This window comes from Porites lutea, chromosome 7 (assembly GCF_958299795.1).
Source record: "Porites lutea chromosome 7, jaPorLute2.1, whole genome shotgun sequence".
In the NCBI taxonomy this organism is placed as follows: domain Eukaryota; kingdom Metazoa; phylum Cnidaria; class Anthozoa; order Scleractinia; family Poritidae; genus Porites; species Porites lutea.
In genome coordinates, this window is record NC_133207.1 from 33,138,379 (window position 1) to 33,153,386 (window position 15,008).

The window sequence follows — 15,008 nt, forward strand, 5'->3', positions numbered from 1 at the left end:
AAAGGAACGGCAACCGGGAAGCTCTGGGGAAGAAGTTGTGTTAGCTAAGTTGTTTTGGTAAACTGAAGAAAATGGCAAAAAATTTCACGTTTTGCGAAGACGAAAGTAGCAAAACTACTTCCTAAAAAACATAGCAACAACAGCACAGATACAACTCGACGGGTGAAAATTGTCACCTTATTGGTTCTAATCTTGCGATTTTGGCGAGACAATGTTTCGCGGGGTTGTGTTTTCGCGATTTCAACTGAAAAATATGAAAAAGGGGCATTAAATCTGGCCATTTTAAGCGTTTCAATATCATTCTGTTTTTCAAAACGTCTGAACTCTTTAAAATTTCTAGATAAACTGGAACAGCCAAAGTGTAAAATCTTGCAAAAAACGTTATCCAGCTCACCAATGAAGAGACAAAATGCAACTTACTAGAAAAACCAGTTATCAATTCAGTTGTGCATTTAGTCTGCTACACAGCCGTTTTTAGAGTCGTCACGCAGCGCTGCGTGACGACACTAAAAACGGCTGTGTAGCAGACTATTGTGCATTTGTCGGTACAAATCCTCAAGTACATGTTGTTGCTATTACATGTTAATAATTTTTTCTGTGATTTGAATTTTCTATATGGTTTTTGAATTTTGCGTGTTAAAATTTCGCGAGGATTTTTATTAGCGGGTCTTTTTGAAATTTCGCGAGTTTTTTACAATGGCGAAAAACGCGTGAAATTAAAGTCCCGCGAAATTATGTACCAATAAGGTATTTAAAGAATATCTGCTAGCTAAACATCTCTTTTTGTCCTGAATCTGCCAAGGAAAAGGCAAAAGAAAATGGGGGGAACATAATATTGATCGAGACAAGCATGTATTTAAAGTAAATATTATTTTGAAAAACAAATAATAAAACAATTATTGAATTCGACTTTCGTATGATCTGAAGGATCATATAATGTAGATTTTCGAAACTCAGCCTCGTTCAATAATTGCTAATTATTCGCTTTCGTTTGAAAGGGCAGTCTGATTACACTCCAAAAAAAGGCTGGTGTCAATGACTAAACTTTTATTGAGACCCAATATATTAAAGCTCAAACAATACGATACCATGCACATTGTATACAAAATTTTTAGCAGCTTGAAAAAAAACTACCAAACTTTAGAAAATCGTGGCTAAATCTATTAAATAATCTGTGCGATATGCAGCGAATTCAATTCATTGCAGCATTACAATTGTATTTTTTAAAAATGCTCCCATTTAGAAGAAATACCTCAAAGCAATCCCCCAATTATGTTTTTGTCGTTCTAAGGTGCCACCCATTTACTCTAGTTCAATAAATTACCACATTATTTCTTAACAATAAATATGAGCTTGTCTTCCCAGAATTCTTTTTAACTGTGACATAGCTGGGTCACAGTCAATTCACCAAGTCTTGCCACTGTATGATTTTGACAAATAAGCTTTTGTTTAGTTTATAAGCCTCTTCTATGCGTTCAGACCACGAATCTCCGTGTTCACTTGGCGTCCCTAATTCCTCTCTTTAGACTGAAAGCGAGAATTTTCCAAAGTCCACACCCTTTTATTATAACACGATACACTATGACATTTGAGGCACAATCGCAGTCTTAGTTACGAAAAGCAAGACGGCCCAAAAATGTGACTGTAGTTCTGTGCTCGCATTCGTAAAAGCGCTAGGCTCTTCGCTGACCATTCACTACGTCCTATACCAAGTGCCGTATGTGGCTTCGGTCCTTCTTTGTCGCACAATAGGTTCGGCTTTGATGGTGACAGCGACCGAGAGAAAACGGGGCTCCACGAGGAAGTGGGCACAGGACCCGCAGTGCAACACGAACTTCCAGGAGGGCACGAGCGGCAGGGAGAGCGGACAGAATGCGAAGATGAGCCATAACTATCATGAGTGGCTTTGGAACCTGGTAACGAGTTGATCGAGCAGGCCATCGGTGGAACTGGGAAATATAGAGGAGAAGTTGGAGGGTAAAGTGCTTCGTGTGGATAATAAATGCCCGTATGATGATATGGTAAAGTTGCTCGCGGATTCTGTCTTTCTTGTTTTCGGTGTTTTGCCCGACGATTTTGAAACCAAACCTAAGAAAAAGAAAAGACAGAGAGCTAATGTTAGCCTGTTGATTCTGATTCTTCTGATTGGGTTGATTTATTACAAGATAATACTTTCCGCAAGCCGCGAAAAAGTAATAAAGTAGGACGGAGAAGCAGTGACGCTGCCGTAGCTGTAGCGCGTATTTGACAATGATCGTCAAGAGCGAGAGCGGATCTGTAGCTCGAACTTTCTTAGGTTTGTTTTGCTTAATTTCTAAGCAACGTATTGAACAAAATTTATTCAAGAATCCTATATTTTGAATTACTATTCTGGAGAATTCATATAACTTTTCAATAACCTATGGCAATAATTTAGCGTGAAGTTAGCCAAGCACTTCGAATTCTAAAAAGAAAACCTTGATTAAAAAAATAGCAGGACTGAATTTGTTTTTGAGAAATCGTAGGGTCTATTTTCAGAAGAGGCCGTACAGAAAGGGAATGTCATAAGCCTCTGAAACAGCCATTAAAAAAACACTAGACCAACATACAACTTAGTCATTGTCGAGATAATAAATTGCATAAAAAAGTTTAGTTGCAAAGGATATAAAAGGTACATAGAGTTAATGAGACACGTGTGAAAACAATGGCTTCAATTAGAAACGGTCAAGGTGAGCTGGTTGTATCATCTAAACTGCACAATAATGGGGATGTGAAAATGTTTTCTTCTGAAACAAGCTTTCCCAGCTCTATGGAATGAAATTAAATCTATACATAAAACACGACACTGTCACTGGCAGGGGGGTAAAAATTGGCAGCGTTGTAAAAGTTCATTCTGAAAGTTAAAGATGACAGTTAAAGTGATTTGATACCAGTCTTGAGACTATTTTAGACGGACCATAACTAAGCTAAAAAAGGTTTTCGCACGCAGACACAAAATTTCAAATAGCATAAATATACCGTAGTTGTCGAAATCCAGAGCCTATCTTGCTAAATCAAGCATGATATCGATGTTCTAGAATCAAACATATTCGTTCATTACAATAGCTGATAGTCATAAATATTTCGAATTATTTCTCAGACGTCTTAATCAAGACTCAACACAATAATTCCACGGCTAAGCTAAACTTGAAAATCAGGCTTAAAATGTCCTGGGCACAAAATCGCTTTCTCTTCCGAACTCGGAAGTAATTTTTTTACGAGTATGCACCAGATGCAGAAACGAGTAATATTTCCAAGTGTTGAAACATTTATGTCCCTGAATCTTTTTCCGCCACTCATTCCCATATTGCTCAGCGGCTAATAGATAGGAAGAAGTGAACGCTAATGTGAAAAGTGCTTATTTTTGGCACAGTAACTCGGTTGTTCTGTCTCGCAATCCAATCTTTAGTCCCGTCCTTGTCCTCACGCTTTTATTAAGGTTTTAGACCCTTGGGTGTCTCAACTCCGATCAAATCCAACAGTTTGTGCATTGAGAAATGCTGCTATTAATGTATTGCCTTTAATGATGCTCCGCTTTTACGCTCATGTTTTTTGCTGAATGAATCTGTAGAAAATATTACGTTTTATAAGCCTGGGCACAAAATCGCTTTCTCTTCCGAACTCGGAAGTAATGAATGAATCTGTAGAAAATATTACGTTTTATAAGCCTGGGCACTTGATGTTTGCCATTGTCATTACTGAATGTACTAGCCTTCACTCACGGCTTTATACTACCAGTTACAACATCGCGTTTTGGTCCTTGTTATAATAATTACACTAACTTGCTGCGGGTGCTTTGGATCATTTCAATACCGCGAATATATCTTTTGTATCAGCCGTAAATTGTTCGCCACAACAAGACAAGAAATTTCACGTTCGTAATAGCTACTTAGAAAACTAAATCCAGCTTATTAGACGCCCGCTTGCGGACTAATGAAACAAATTTGCTCGCCCGCCGAGCTGTTGTTCAACAGAGAATACGCGGCTTGTCTACTTGAAATATTCATACCACGTGCGATATGGTGAAACATACATATCCAATAAACCTTTGTTGGTTAGGCTTTGAACTGATTTGTCAGGATAACGAAGTTTATCCGTTTACAAAGAAATAGGAAAAGACTACTGAATGGACAGCCCCGTAATTTAAGTAACCTATTACTTGGTCCAATGTGTAAAATGTGTTGAACTTCAATTATATTTTACAGATCACAGTTGTGATTGAGAAATGAAGCTAATACCTCAAAATATTCGAGATTTGGACACCGTGAAAACTACAGAAGACAAAAGTTGTGTACGTTTGTGAAAAAACTAAAAATCAACAAAGATTAATTACATCTAACTCGAAATTAAATAAATAAGGAAAATATTTATAGCTTAGTTAGGTCATTTTGTTAACGATTGCTTCAGTTATATAAATACTAAATGTTTTTTTTTCTGAAGATAAACATTGGAACTGAGGGAAATTTTGCGAATGAACCTAGCTAGGATTCTGAGAAATTTAAAATTATTTTATATTACGAAAGATGTTTATATGGTGTTTAGGCCAAAATGCTACGGGGCGAAAAATTTCCCAAGTTTACACTTGGAAAAGCTCCAACCTGTCTGAAAGCCATGCTCGAGGCTTAAAGATATTCTTCGTCGAAATAACCTTTCATATAATTAAATAAAGATATCAGATTATCGAGCACATACCCCGATAATAATTAACGCGCGAAAATCATTGAAGATTGCATTATTCAGTTTTAAAACCCGAAGGAAACGTTGAAAGAGGAAGAAGCCTGATAATCTGCTGTTTGTGCCTTTTTTCTCGCCCCATCAACTTGACAAGTTTTAATAGATATAGTTAGCTTTGCCATCTCACTTTTTTGGATAGATGACGGTTAGGTTTTTTTATCTCCCGTTACTCTATACAACGTCGCTTCCGCTTAAAAATTTACGAAAAAAGAAAAAAACAGGTTGGCTTTCGGGGACAACAGAGGGACCAGATGAAAGGAAGCAAAAAATAATGAAAATGATCCACTCTGATCTTAACTGGTGTTTGTTTAAAACCAGAGTTTTAACAATACCATACTTTTCAAATTTTGTTGTAGCTATCATCCTTTTTACTAACTGACTGTATGCACTGGATTTCAACTGAGACCAGAAATTATTGCCAGCTTTCAAAAGTTTATTTAATCCTCTTTAGCAGGTTTCCTTTGTAATCCTCTTTACACCTAAAGAACAAGGCCATGTATCAAGCTCCTAGTAAGTGTTTTTGAATAACATTCGAATTAAGAGGCACCCTGGATAAGAGCCAACACTTATTGGTTTTAAATTATGTTAACCGAAGAGCAATGACAATGTTGTGGAACCTCAACCAAAACCTCAAAAAACGCTGGCAAAGTAATTAGGAATATTGGTTTGGCCCATGAGTGTTTTAGCACCAGTTTTAATTTAATTTAATTTCTACTGTCCGTCGGGTTCTTCATATCTAAATTTACCCTGTTTGTCAGTGCCAAAATTAAGAAATTAAAATTGTCATTTACGCTTTCACAAAACAAATGGCTCCCTTATTCATGTTGATACAAAAGGCACTTTTTGAATAATAAATGTGCCAAATTCTTCAAGTAAAGTAAACAAATTCCTTGACAATCTGCCTCTACTTTTAAGCAGAGAAATGCAATCTTTTGAGTTTTTGTTGAAGACAATTCCTCTGAAATTTGGGGCAATTTTTTTCAGCTTTTTCCAAGTTGAACGCCATGTAACAAGCTACAAAGAGGACGTAAAATTTTGCGAGATATGTGATAAGTTTACTTTTCGTAATAAATTTCAACAGCTGCTAATTAAAGTCAATGTTCGCGCTAACAATTGCACGTGCATTAAGAACAGGTGTAACGTCTTATGCGCATGCGCCGAAACCTGACTCACAAGCCGTCTACTGAAAACCACCGCGCAGGATTAACTCAAGTACGCGTTGTGGAATAAAATGCCAGAAAACGAAATATTTCTCACCCGGTATACATCAAGTATTAATAATTCCAAAAGCTTTTTGAATGACAGGATTCGTGTGGTTGGAATCTCGAGTGAGGAACCCGAAGTGCTTTGTGTCAAATTAATTAAGGCTAATGGCAAAAACAAAGATTGTTATTGACTATATTACCTCAAGCCAGGGGCGAAGGCTAGAGAACGTTTAGCTAAACTCACCCATTAATTGCCTTACCTGAACGCGAGCTTCATTCAAGTTGATTCCTTTCGCAAGCTGCTCTCTTGTGAATACATCGGGATATTGTGAGCGATTAAATGCCTCTTCGAGAGCATCTAGCTGCGCTTGAGTAAAGGTTGTACGGTGCCGTCTCTTAGTAATGCTTAGCTCTTCCGCCGTGGTCTCGGTTTCTTCAACTCTCTTTCTCTTCAAGGTACAACCTTTTGTTTGGACAACGAGAATCAACGATTATTTGGCAAAATATCCTGTACACTGAACGGGATAATTGTAAAAGGAAACTATGGGCGTAGTATGTTGACTAAAAGCAAAATGCTGCGGATATCTACCGGTGCGAAACTCACAATTAATTTATTTTTATTGTTTAAAAGGCTCTCTTGGTCCGCCAAACGTTTGTGTGAAGTTCTAAGAGCCAAGCCCGTCAGTTTTGGACAAATAAAAATGCGCTTTGCTACGGCCACAAGCAATGACTGTTGTACAAGAAAAACAGATTATATTTCTACCCTGATTTATTCAAGACGAGGAATTACTTTGTGAAATAAGTGCGAGTGTTACCTGAAACTTTTAGCGCACCTTCAGTGCTGGAATGATCCAGAAACAGTTTATAGCTTACCTCTAGACGAAGGGTCATTGACTTCGACTCCATCCTGCGCAGAAACAACCTTACGATCGTCTAACTCATCTCTGTTTCCGCGGCAGAATTCCTCCATCGCATTATTAAATTGAGAGATACTTCTTGACATAATTGCCCGACTTGACTCAACAGCTCTCAACAAACTGTTCCAGAGCGGTGTTAGCGCTTAATGTAAAAGAAACTGTCGAAATATAATTGCTTTGTAAAAACTATTTGCAATGCGATGAGCTTATCCACCAATCATTAGCCGTAGTTTAATTGTCTTGTTTTCTCTCTTGTCTCTGCGTGAAGCTGATTGGTGGAGAGCACTCATCAGTCGTAATTTAATTATATTCAATTGATAGTTACGAGCCTATTTTCTCCGTTTAAACCCTACAGCGTTGTTTGAATAACGTTTTAACAAAGGCTATTAACATGCAACCGTCTGCAAAGAAAAACACCACACTTTCTCCCCGGGTGATTCAACAGTCTCCTCAGATCCACTAATCAAATTACCGTCAAACAAAGAAACTCTGGTCTCATGGGGACAGAAATGTCTTAACAAGCACTTGGACTCTTTTGAAACATGAACAGAGAAAAACTAGGAGAAATTCAAATACGACGGATATTAAATGTTTATTCTCACACAATTAGGAGTTTTTTTTGTGAATTAGTGAGATTTGAGCAAAGCAAATTGCCAGGTACTCGAAGATAAATCGAGAACGCTAAAGATAAATTAGCGCGTTTCTTCTTGGGGAGATAAGATTGTAAATTATCTCCAACGCTGTGCACGAAACGCCGTTCAAAGAAGAAAATAACCAATTTGCATACATTATCTCCTGTAAAAATTCAATTAACTGTTTTTTTTCCTTCCCGTGACTGCGATGTTACAGAGCTCGGGTGCATTCTTTGACTTGATACTCCAGGAAGAATTTTAGCAACTGCTCCAGGAATTTCGAAAGGGCGCTTCAAAACAGGGAAACCGGAAAATGTCTTCCAGGGAAACAAAATCGAGAAATTTCACTTTTAAAATGAAATTCACACATGAAAAGACGTCTTATAAATATTAATCACGAGTCGCCCACCCGTACAGGGCTCATTGCTTAGCAAAATTAAGTCAAATTGTTAATCCAATAGGGCCTTCTAAAAAATGGCGATTTCCCTCCCCTTTTCAAAACGTGGTGAACGCCAGATGTTTTACGTAAGAGTACAGCACTTTTGAAGAAAAAACCTAAGTTAGTGGTTCATAATTTAAACGCATGCTGAGTAGTTATTTATTTTCTTTATTTAATACTGTCAATTGTCAAAAAAGATTTAAGTCAATTACGAAAAAGAAACATTTTTAATTTCAAAAAGCGCGGCAGTTCGAGCACGTAAAAGGAAAACAGACAGATGAAACGAAAAAAAGGTACAGATGTATCGCTTTTTATGTTCGTTCAGTAGTTACGTTTTAGCTCAGTGCATTAAAGAAAAATTGCATTGTTCTGCGTATCCGTCGCAACTGAGTCATGGAGGGAAAAATTTTAATGAAAAAAATAGTTATGTTAAAGTAATTTGTGGAATAATAAGACGAGAAATAGCCTGTTTACAGCGTCGTTTTTAGACGTTGAAAAGCATTTTACGCTCGACTTTAGTGAGTGCCACTAAAGAAAACTATACAAACGAAACTATAATTGGCTTTAAATAAGCAGTCCTTGAAAATCGTCCAGTTTGATGCTTAATTACGGATTTTAATGTTTAATGACATGGAGATAATTAATTTGAGCGAGGCTTGCCGAATTGAATGACAGCTGAATGAAAACAATTTATTTCGTTAAAGTTGGAGAAAAAAATTCAACAAATTATAAGCTTGCAATGGATAGGAAAAATGTCGGTTTAATAACCAAAAAATAAAGAAATGTTGTTTCAACCCAGAGACATTAACCTGATGTATGAGTGACGTTATCTTCCAAATCTAAGCATTCAATTCTCAAGATGAAGGCAAACTGCCATCAAAACAACCTTCTTTAGTTATTAATTTTGCGTTTTTTAGATAATGGTTTTCAAAGCGCCAAAAAAAGAACTTAATGGGTTCCCATATACCGCCATTTTAGCTAAATCAAGGTGGTAAAGTTTTGAGCTGATACGAGTTTTACAGCGTCTAGTAAGTCTCAATAAACACAAAATTTACGCGGAATATAATCAAGGCGCCGAGAAAATTTAAGCCTCTGTTGTCTACAAATTCAGACCAGTCGCTAACTTCTTTTCCTCGATAAGTAATTTTACAAACAGCAAATAACTTTTATAAATTAAATTTATTCAGCTAAATTTTTATACAAATTCTTAATTAACAGTTATTTATATTTCAAAGATAAAAGAGACCTCTAAGGTCATTTATTTATATAAGCTGAGAAAACATTGACATAAGAATTAAAATTACTGATTGAACGTTAAAATGATTGACTAAAGTTAAACCTTCTAATAAACTACCTTAAAACGAATCTTTTTTTTTGCTTTTTCAGGCACAAAACTTTTTAAGACTGGGGGACTTTAAAACTATTTTGATATTTCAAATTATAACATGAACGAACAAATTATAAATTAAAATTGCTTAGCATTTAATCAATCCAGGAAGATTGAAGATGACGGTTCGACAAAAATAAACGTAAAATATCCAAATGGGATTATTTTTTTGAGCGCGGTTAAATTTAATTTCACTCAGTCGTTAAAATATCTGAAATATCATTTTTCCTCATTTTCGGAAGCTAATTGAAAAACAATTTTGACTCCAGATCATTGTTTGTCTTAAAAGTCATGTGGATAAAACATTGAATGAAATTGTCATGTTACTTACTGATAGTTTTTGAGGTGTTTGTAAACTGGGATAACCTTTTAATTCAATGAGGGTGGCCCGAGCCGAATTCAAGAAAATTCCAGGCTTCTTGCTCTAAAAAGATGTAAAACAAATCGCGCACCGTGCAAAAGTTTCATGTGAATGGTTACATAAATTACACCAAACCATAAGCCTACGCCTAATAGACTTCCAATTGCCTTTTTTGTTTTCCATATCATCGCTAACTTCGGCTATTTCCTACATACACCAACATCACTTCAAGAACGTTATCGCATTCATTCAGGCAGGGAGTTATTTTTGAGACAATACCTTTACCGTAAAAATTAATAGTGGACAAAAGATAACGACTACCTGTTCCATAGCCGTAATTTCTGCTGGGAAAATTTAAATAAAGGAAAGGCTAATCAAGAACGCGATGATGCAATTGTTTTGTTTTGTTTTGTGTTTTATTACTTCCAAAGGCTTTGAAATGTAGTACTGACTATACGCAGTATTTCATGACCGTGTTGCCTTCAAGAAAATTACTGAGACGCATGCTGCTAGCCGTTCGGGCTTCTTCAAATTGAAGAGCTTGGCTTGGCTGAAAGTGGCACGGTACCTGCTAAGCTCTCCACGCTAAGATTTTAAATTCTACCAGCCTCAAAGCAATTATTTCGCTGTTTCTAAGTATCTTAAAATTGCAAGGTAAGTTCGGTAAACGCATTTGAAAACAACTAAAGCTGGGAGGTTTGACTGGCATTACGCTGTTCCTAAGATAACAAAAGTTTTGTTCTGTATATTGCAGTCCACGAGCAGTCGTTATGCGGGGGCAGGGTTAATAGCTTAGCTCATATAGGTAGAGCGCCTCGCGGGGCCTGAGGGCAATACTCCGTTGCTACCTTTGCCGTGCGACGCCGTGCAAAGGGCTTGATCTTCGCGTGGCTCCAACAACCAGAGGAGAAATGCGCGCGGTCCCGTCTCCTGTAGGCCGAGATGTAAAACTCAGCTATGTCCTCATTAACAAGCAGTAATTTCATGTTAAACGCATTGATTTACATTTAAATAAAAGTAGTTTTTTCACATTTCGTCAATCCAATTTTTTATATTTTTCAAAGCCTTTTGGGTCAAATTGTGGCCTGAAACGAAGAGGCAGGATGGACGTTACATAGTTCTAAAATTTGAATAAAAGATGGTCCCATTCGTGTGTCAAACAGTTTAGAACAATCAATTCGAGAAGAGCTTATAACCAGTGTCTTGTTTTAAAGAGCCCATAAAATGTTAGCTTAATTGGTCACCGTCTTGTCCAGTGAGATAAGTGATATTTTGTTTCGCAAAAATTGTCTGCCAGCTTCGATGCACAGGCACTTGTTTTGTTTTTTAACCAGTGCAATAATTTAAGTAATCGGCTCACGCACGAAAGTAAACGTAACGGACCTAGAAATTCCTCAGTTGAGGATAGTATAATTTCGTATAAATAAAGTGGTCTTTCGTAACTAAAGAAAACACGTTGACTGAGGAAGTTTACAATAAAACGCCATTTAATCCCGGGATGTGACCTGCTTCCCTTTTCATGTTTAAATTAACTACAACCATTGTTCCTGCATTCATTGCTTCGTTTTCCTCACTAAAACTCAGTTCTTCAGAGGAATTCAGGATTTCGAATTTGTAGACTAAAAACTCTAAATATCCTTACAGAAATATCCTTATTTACCATTCATTAAGTCGAAAGTTCCATTTACTAGTTTAACATCATGAATTCTGCATAGTACAAAGTCATTATTCTTTTAGAAAAGAGAACGTAATTAGCTTTTCCCGGTCATTAATAAGTCTAAAACAATTCCATCATTACTCCTGAACATCGCTAAGCGACTTTTATAAAGGTAAACGTTCATAGCTGTTCATAACCCAAACCCCTCTGTAAAAAGGCTACATTCATTTGCAATTATCCTATAAATACGAATTCAAAATTCCGATTCGTACATTTTGCTAAACTTTTGAAGTGCTTCCAGGCTGTTGTTTGTTCTTCTATGTGCAGATAGATAAATAAAATTGGCAACCTTGCGTGTTTCCAAGGAAAAGAAAAGTTCTGCAGCTAGTATGCATTCTTGCCTTTAGTTCGCATTGTTATCTGTTCACATCGCTTATCTTTCAATTTCAATAAAAATAGGAAATGAGCTCAGTGCAGTTCAAACGAGACACAATTATAGAAGACCCAAACGAAGTATAAAAACTAAAAGCTGCAAATTGGCAACCAGTTCATTTTTATTGTATTTGGTATTGGATCATAATCATTTGAACTAATATCCCCATAGATTAAGCAGGCTCCACAAAATTTCCCATTAGAATATTTTTCCCACCATGTTATTAACCGGCTTGCACAATGATGTCAACGGTTTAGCTCATTAGGTGTTTATTTTATATCTGTTAAAATATTATCCGTACATTTTACAAGGCCTATACCAATATTTGAATGTTTAAGCCCGTTTTGACGCATGAAAAAATAATAATGACAACGCACAAAAACGAATTGCTCACTTCGTAGACTAAACTTTGCTTATGAACAAAAACAACCTGGTAAGACAACATTGTATGCTTTTGTATACGTCACTAGTGTAGACATGAGGCATGTCAAAACTTCAAATAAACTGACTCGACATGTTGTACCTATGAATCGACTGTACGAAGATTTCTTTTCAATTTGCCAAAATAAGCTTACAAGGTTTTACAGTTATTGGGACAGCTTTTAACTGTAACTTTCATTACAAATCTATTTCGTAGAAACTTTGCGGTAGGGAATCCTGAAGTGTTATACTTACAGGATGTGATTGCTATACTGATGGCGATCCAACGGGAGTTTGCCGGAGTGCAACTATCAGTGGGTTCGCCAACTGATATCAGAAAGGTCTCAACTAAACTGGTTGCCAGACTAGCCAAGATGCTTTTTACAAGCCTGAATTGTAGCCCGTAGTGTGCGACTCGAGGAGAACACTGTAAATCAGGCTAAATCATTTTTTATGCTTAATGACAAATGTGGTCTTAGAAGGGTACTTCTGGGTATTGCTCTCCGAAAAAAATTTAAAGATTAAAAAAAAGCGTCTAGAAATTCACGATAAGATCGTTTTTTTTCTAGTAGGAGTAACTCGGTAATTGACTGGCATATGTCGACCTTAAATCTAATAATGGATTAGAAGGTAAATAACGCGGCTCAATCATGCCATTTACCCGAATCGTGAGTGGAAGAAAACATAATTTGGCAAAAAGGGCCAAAAATGATTCAGATTTTTTGAAAAACTATAAACCAACAAACTTCGCTTCAACTGAGTCTTGTCGATATTACATGTACATTAACTATAATATATTGTTTAAGCGAAGGAAGATGAGAGCAGAATTTCCCATGGTGAAGAGGGCGGTTATTAAGCAACTCCACTGGTTTCATAATTGTCATTTAAATTTTTTTTCCTGATTGTAAAAGGTCCTTAATTAGAATGATAGCACCATGTTGTAAAAGGGTGGCGAATAATAAGATAAATGATGACGGCTGATGATACGCTACAAAAATAATCACCTTGCTTTTTTAGATAAACACAAGGGAGGAAAGAATTGTAAATATTTTACACATCCACACTATACCAGTCTTCAAAGTAACTATTGTAGATTCCACGTCCTTAATCTTAGTGAGATTTGCCCTGTAGCCGCAATCTGCAGTTAAGTCACAGACTAAGCACAATCATGTTATGCTCACTGCTATTTCAAATTAATGTTTGCTTATAAGCAGATTTCATACCATATTTATTAGCATATCCTTTTGAAGGCCTTCTATAAGGGGTAGTGTCCCTTTCTAGCACAGGTTACTTTCAAAAGATACTATATAAATACAATATATTTTTGGTGAATTATAAGTGTCTAATTGTTCCTAAGTAACATTTATGCTGTAACAAATTGGGCTAGAAAAGCGAAAAGAGAGTTTTAGGCACGTTTTAAAATAAGAAGGCAAAAATTAAGTTTAAACAAAGTATACAACGAGTAAAAGAACTCGATTGGTGAGTAATGAGATTTTTTCCAGACTCTCAATGCAATATAAACTTATCTTTTGCGATGAATAAAGCGCTTTAGAAGGAACATGAACGCTCTTTTTAAAATTTCACTTGCAAAAAAATTGTTTTCCGACTATACCTACACGTACACTAATGAAAACGTTAGAGAGATCGTGTAACCTTTTTACTCCTCGCAAACGTGCACAGAACAAGCAGTTGACATTCAATATGAGTCATCATGCAATTGAGTACAGATATATGACAATATTTCGCATGCATGCATTGTACAACCAGCAAGAACTGAATGCGCATACGGTTGTAATCGCCAGATTATGTTAAGGCTGTGTATTTAACCGGATCAGTTTTAAAGTTTTTGTCGCCAACAAAAGAAAAGTCCTCGTAAAAATTCATTCTCCTAGAAAAAAAGCCGAGAATGACAGGAAAGAGATACATGAAACGAGCATTTTCAGGGGCTTGGTGCGGAACCACTGACGGGTACCTGTCTGTTCATCTGGTACAAAGACAATGGTTTAAAATTTTACACTACATTGTAATCCACTATGAGCGATATTTCATTTCTAGTCGAGTTTTGTTTTTACTTACAATGTACGCTTCACACATAGGCAATGTTATAATGAAATAGTTGCAAAAGTAGCGATCCTCTTGATACAATAGCCTTAAAAATTGATGCAAGCTAAAGGATCTAGCAAGGAACAACGCCCGGCGCAAAATGTAACGATACCCCTGATAACAGCGACTCCAGAGTTGATTCGTTTGCTATGCTTATGTACCTCCAATTCTCCAGTGCAGCATATTAAGGTGGGAAGAAAGGGTTCCTATAGACGTCTTGAGGCGGTTAAATGTAGTTGTTTTTGACGTCAGTGTTCTTCCTACTTTGGACAGACACACGCATACTCATGTATGGTTTGGTTTAACCAATTTTATCCTTAGTTTACAAGTCTTCCTTTCTTTGAAACTCAATATTATACGTTACTTTTGCTGCCATAAAAACGGGCAATTGAATTACAACATATGACAACATTGAGCCAGGCCATTTACAAGCGGAACAGGAAACTTTCACTGCAGCCCAAAGCACAAGGAAGACATGAACATACAATTCGTAAATGGCACGACAAAGGTTTAAGCATTTAATGGCTAAATCCTTGTTTTGTTTTCGCCATCAGCCTTGTTTGTTACATGTAAATAGCGTTACCAATATATATATATATTTTTTCAAATAACTCTGCCCTTGCAGTCAATACGGATCGACCATTGCGGAGAGCACGCACAGCTAAGCATTCCAGTCCAACTTGACCTGGTTTAAAATCAAGG

General features: G+C 36.6%; 1 protein-coding gene across 1 annotated transcript; it reads right to left on the reverse strand.

Annotated features, from left to right (window-relative positions):
• Positions 1 to 1,128: 1,128 nt before the first annotated feature.
• Positions 1,129 to 10,096, reverse strand: LOC140944024 (uncharacterized). The gene is made up of 3 exons (XM_073393130.1): positions 6,831 to 10,096; positions 6,218 to 6,420; positions 1,129 to 2,088 (listed from the first exon to the last, which is right to left on the reverse strand). The coding sequence occupies exons 1-3, from the start codon at positions 6,958 to 6,960 to the stop codon at positions 1,612 to 1,614; spliced, it is 810 nt and encodes a 269-aa protein (XP_073249231.1). The 5' UTR covers positions 6,961 to 10,096; the 3' UTR covers positions 1,129 to 1,611.
• Positions 10,097 to 15,008: the final 4,912 nt, after the last annotated feature.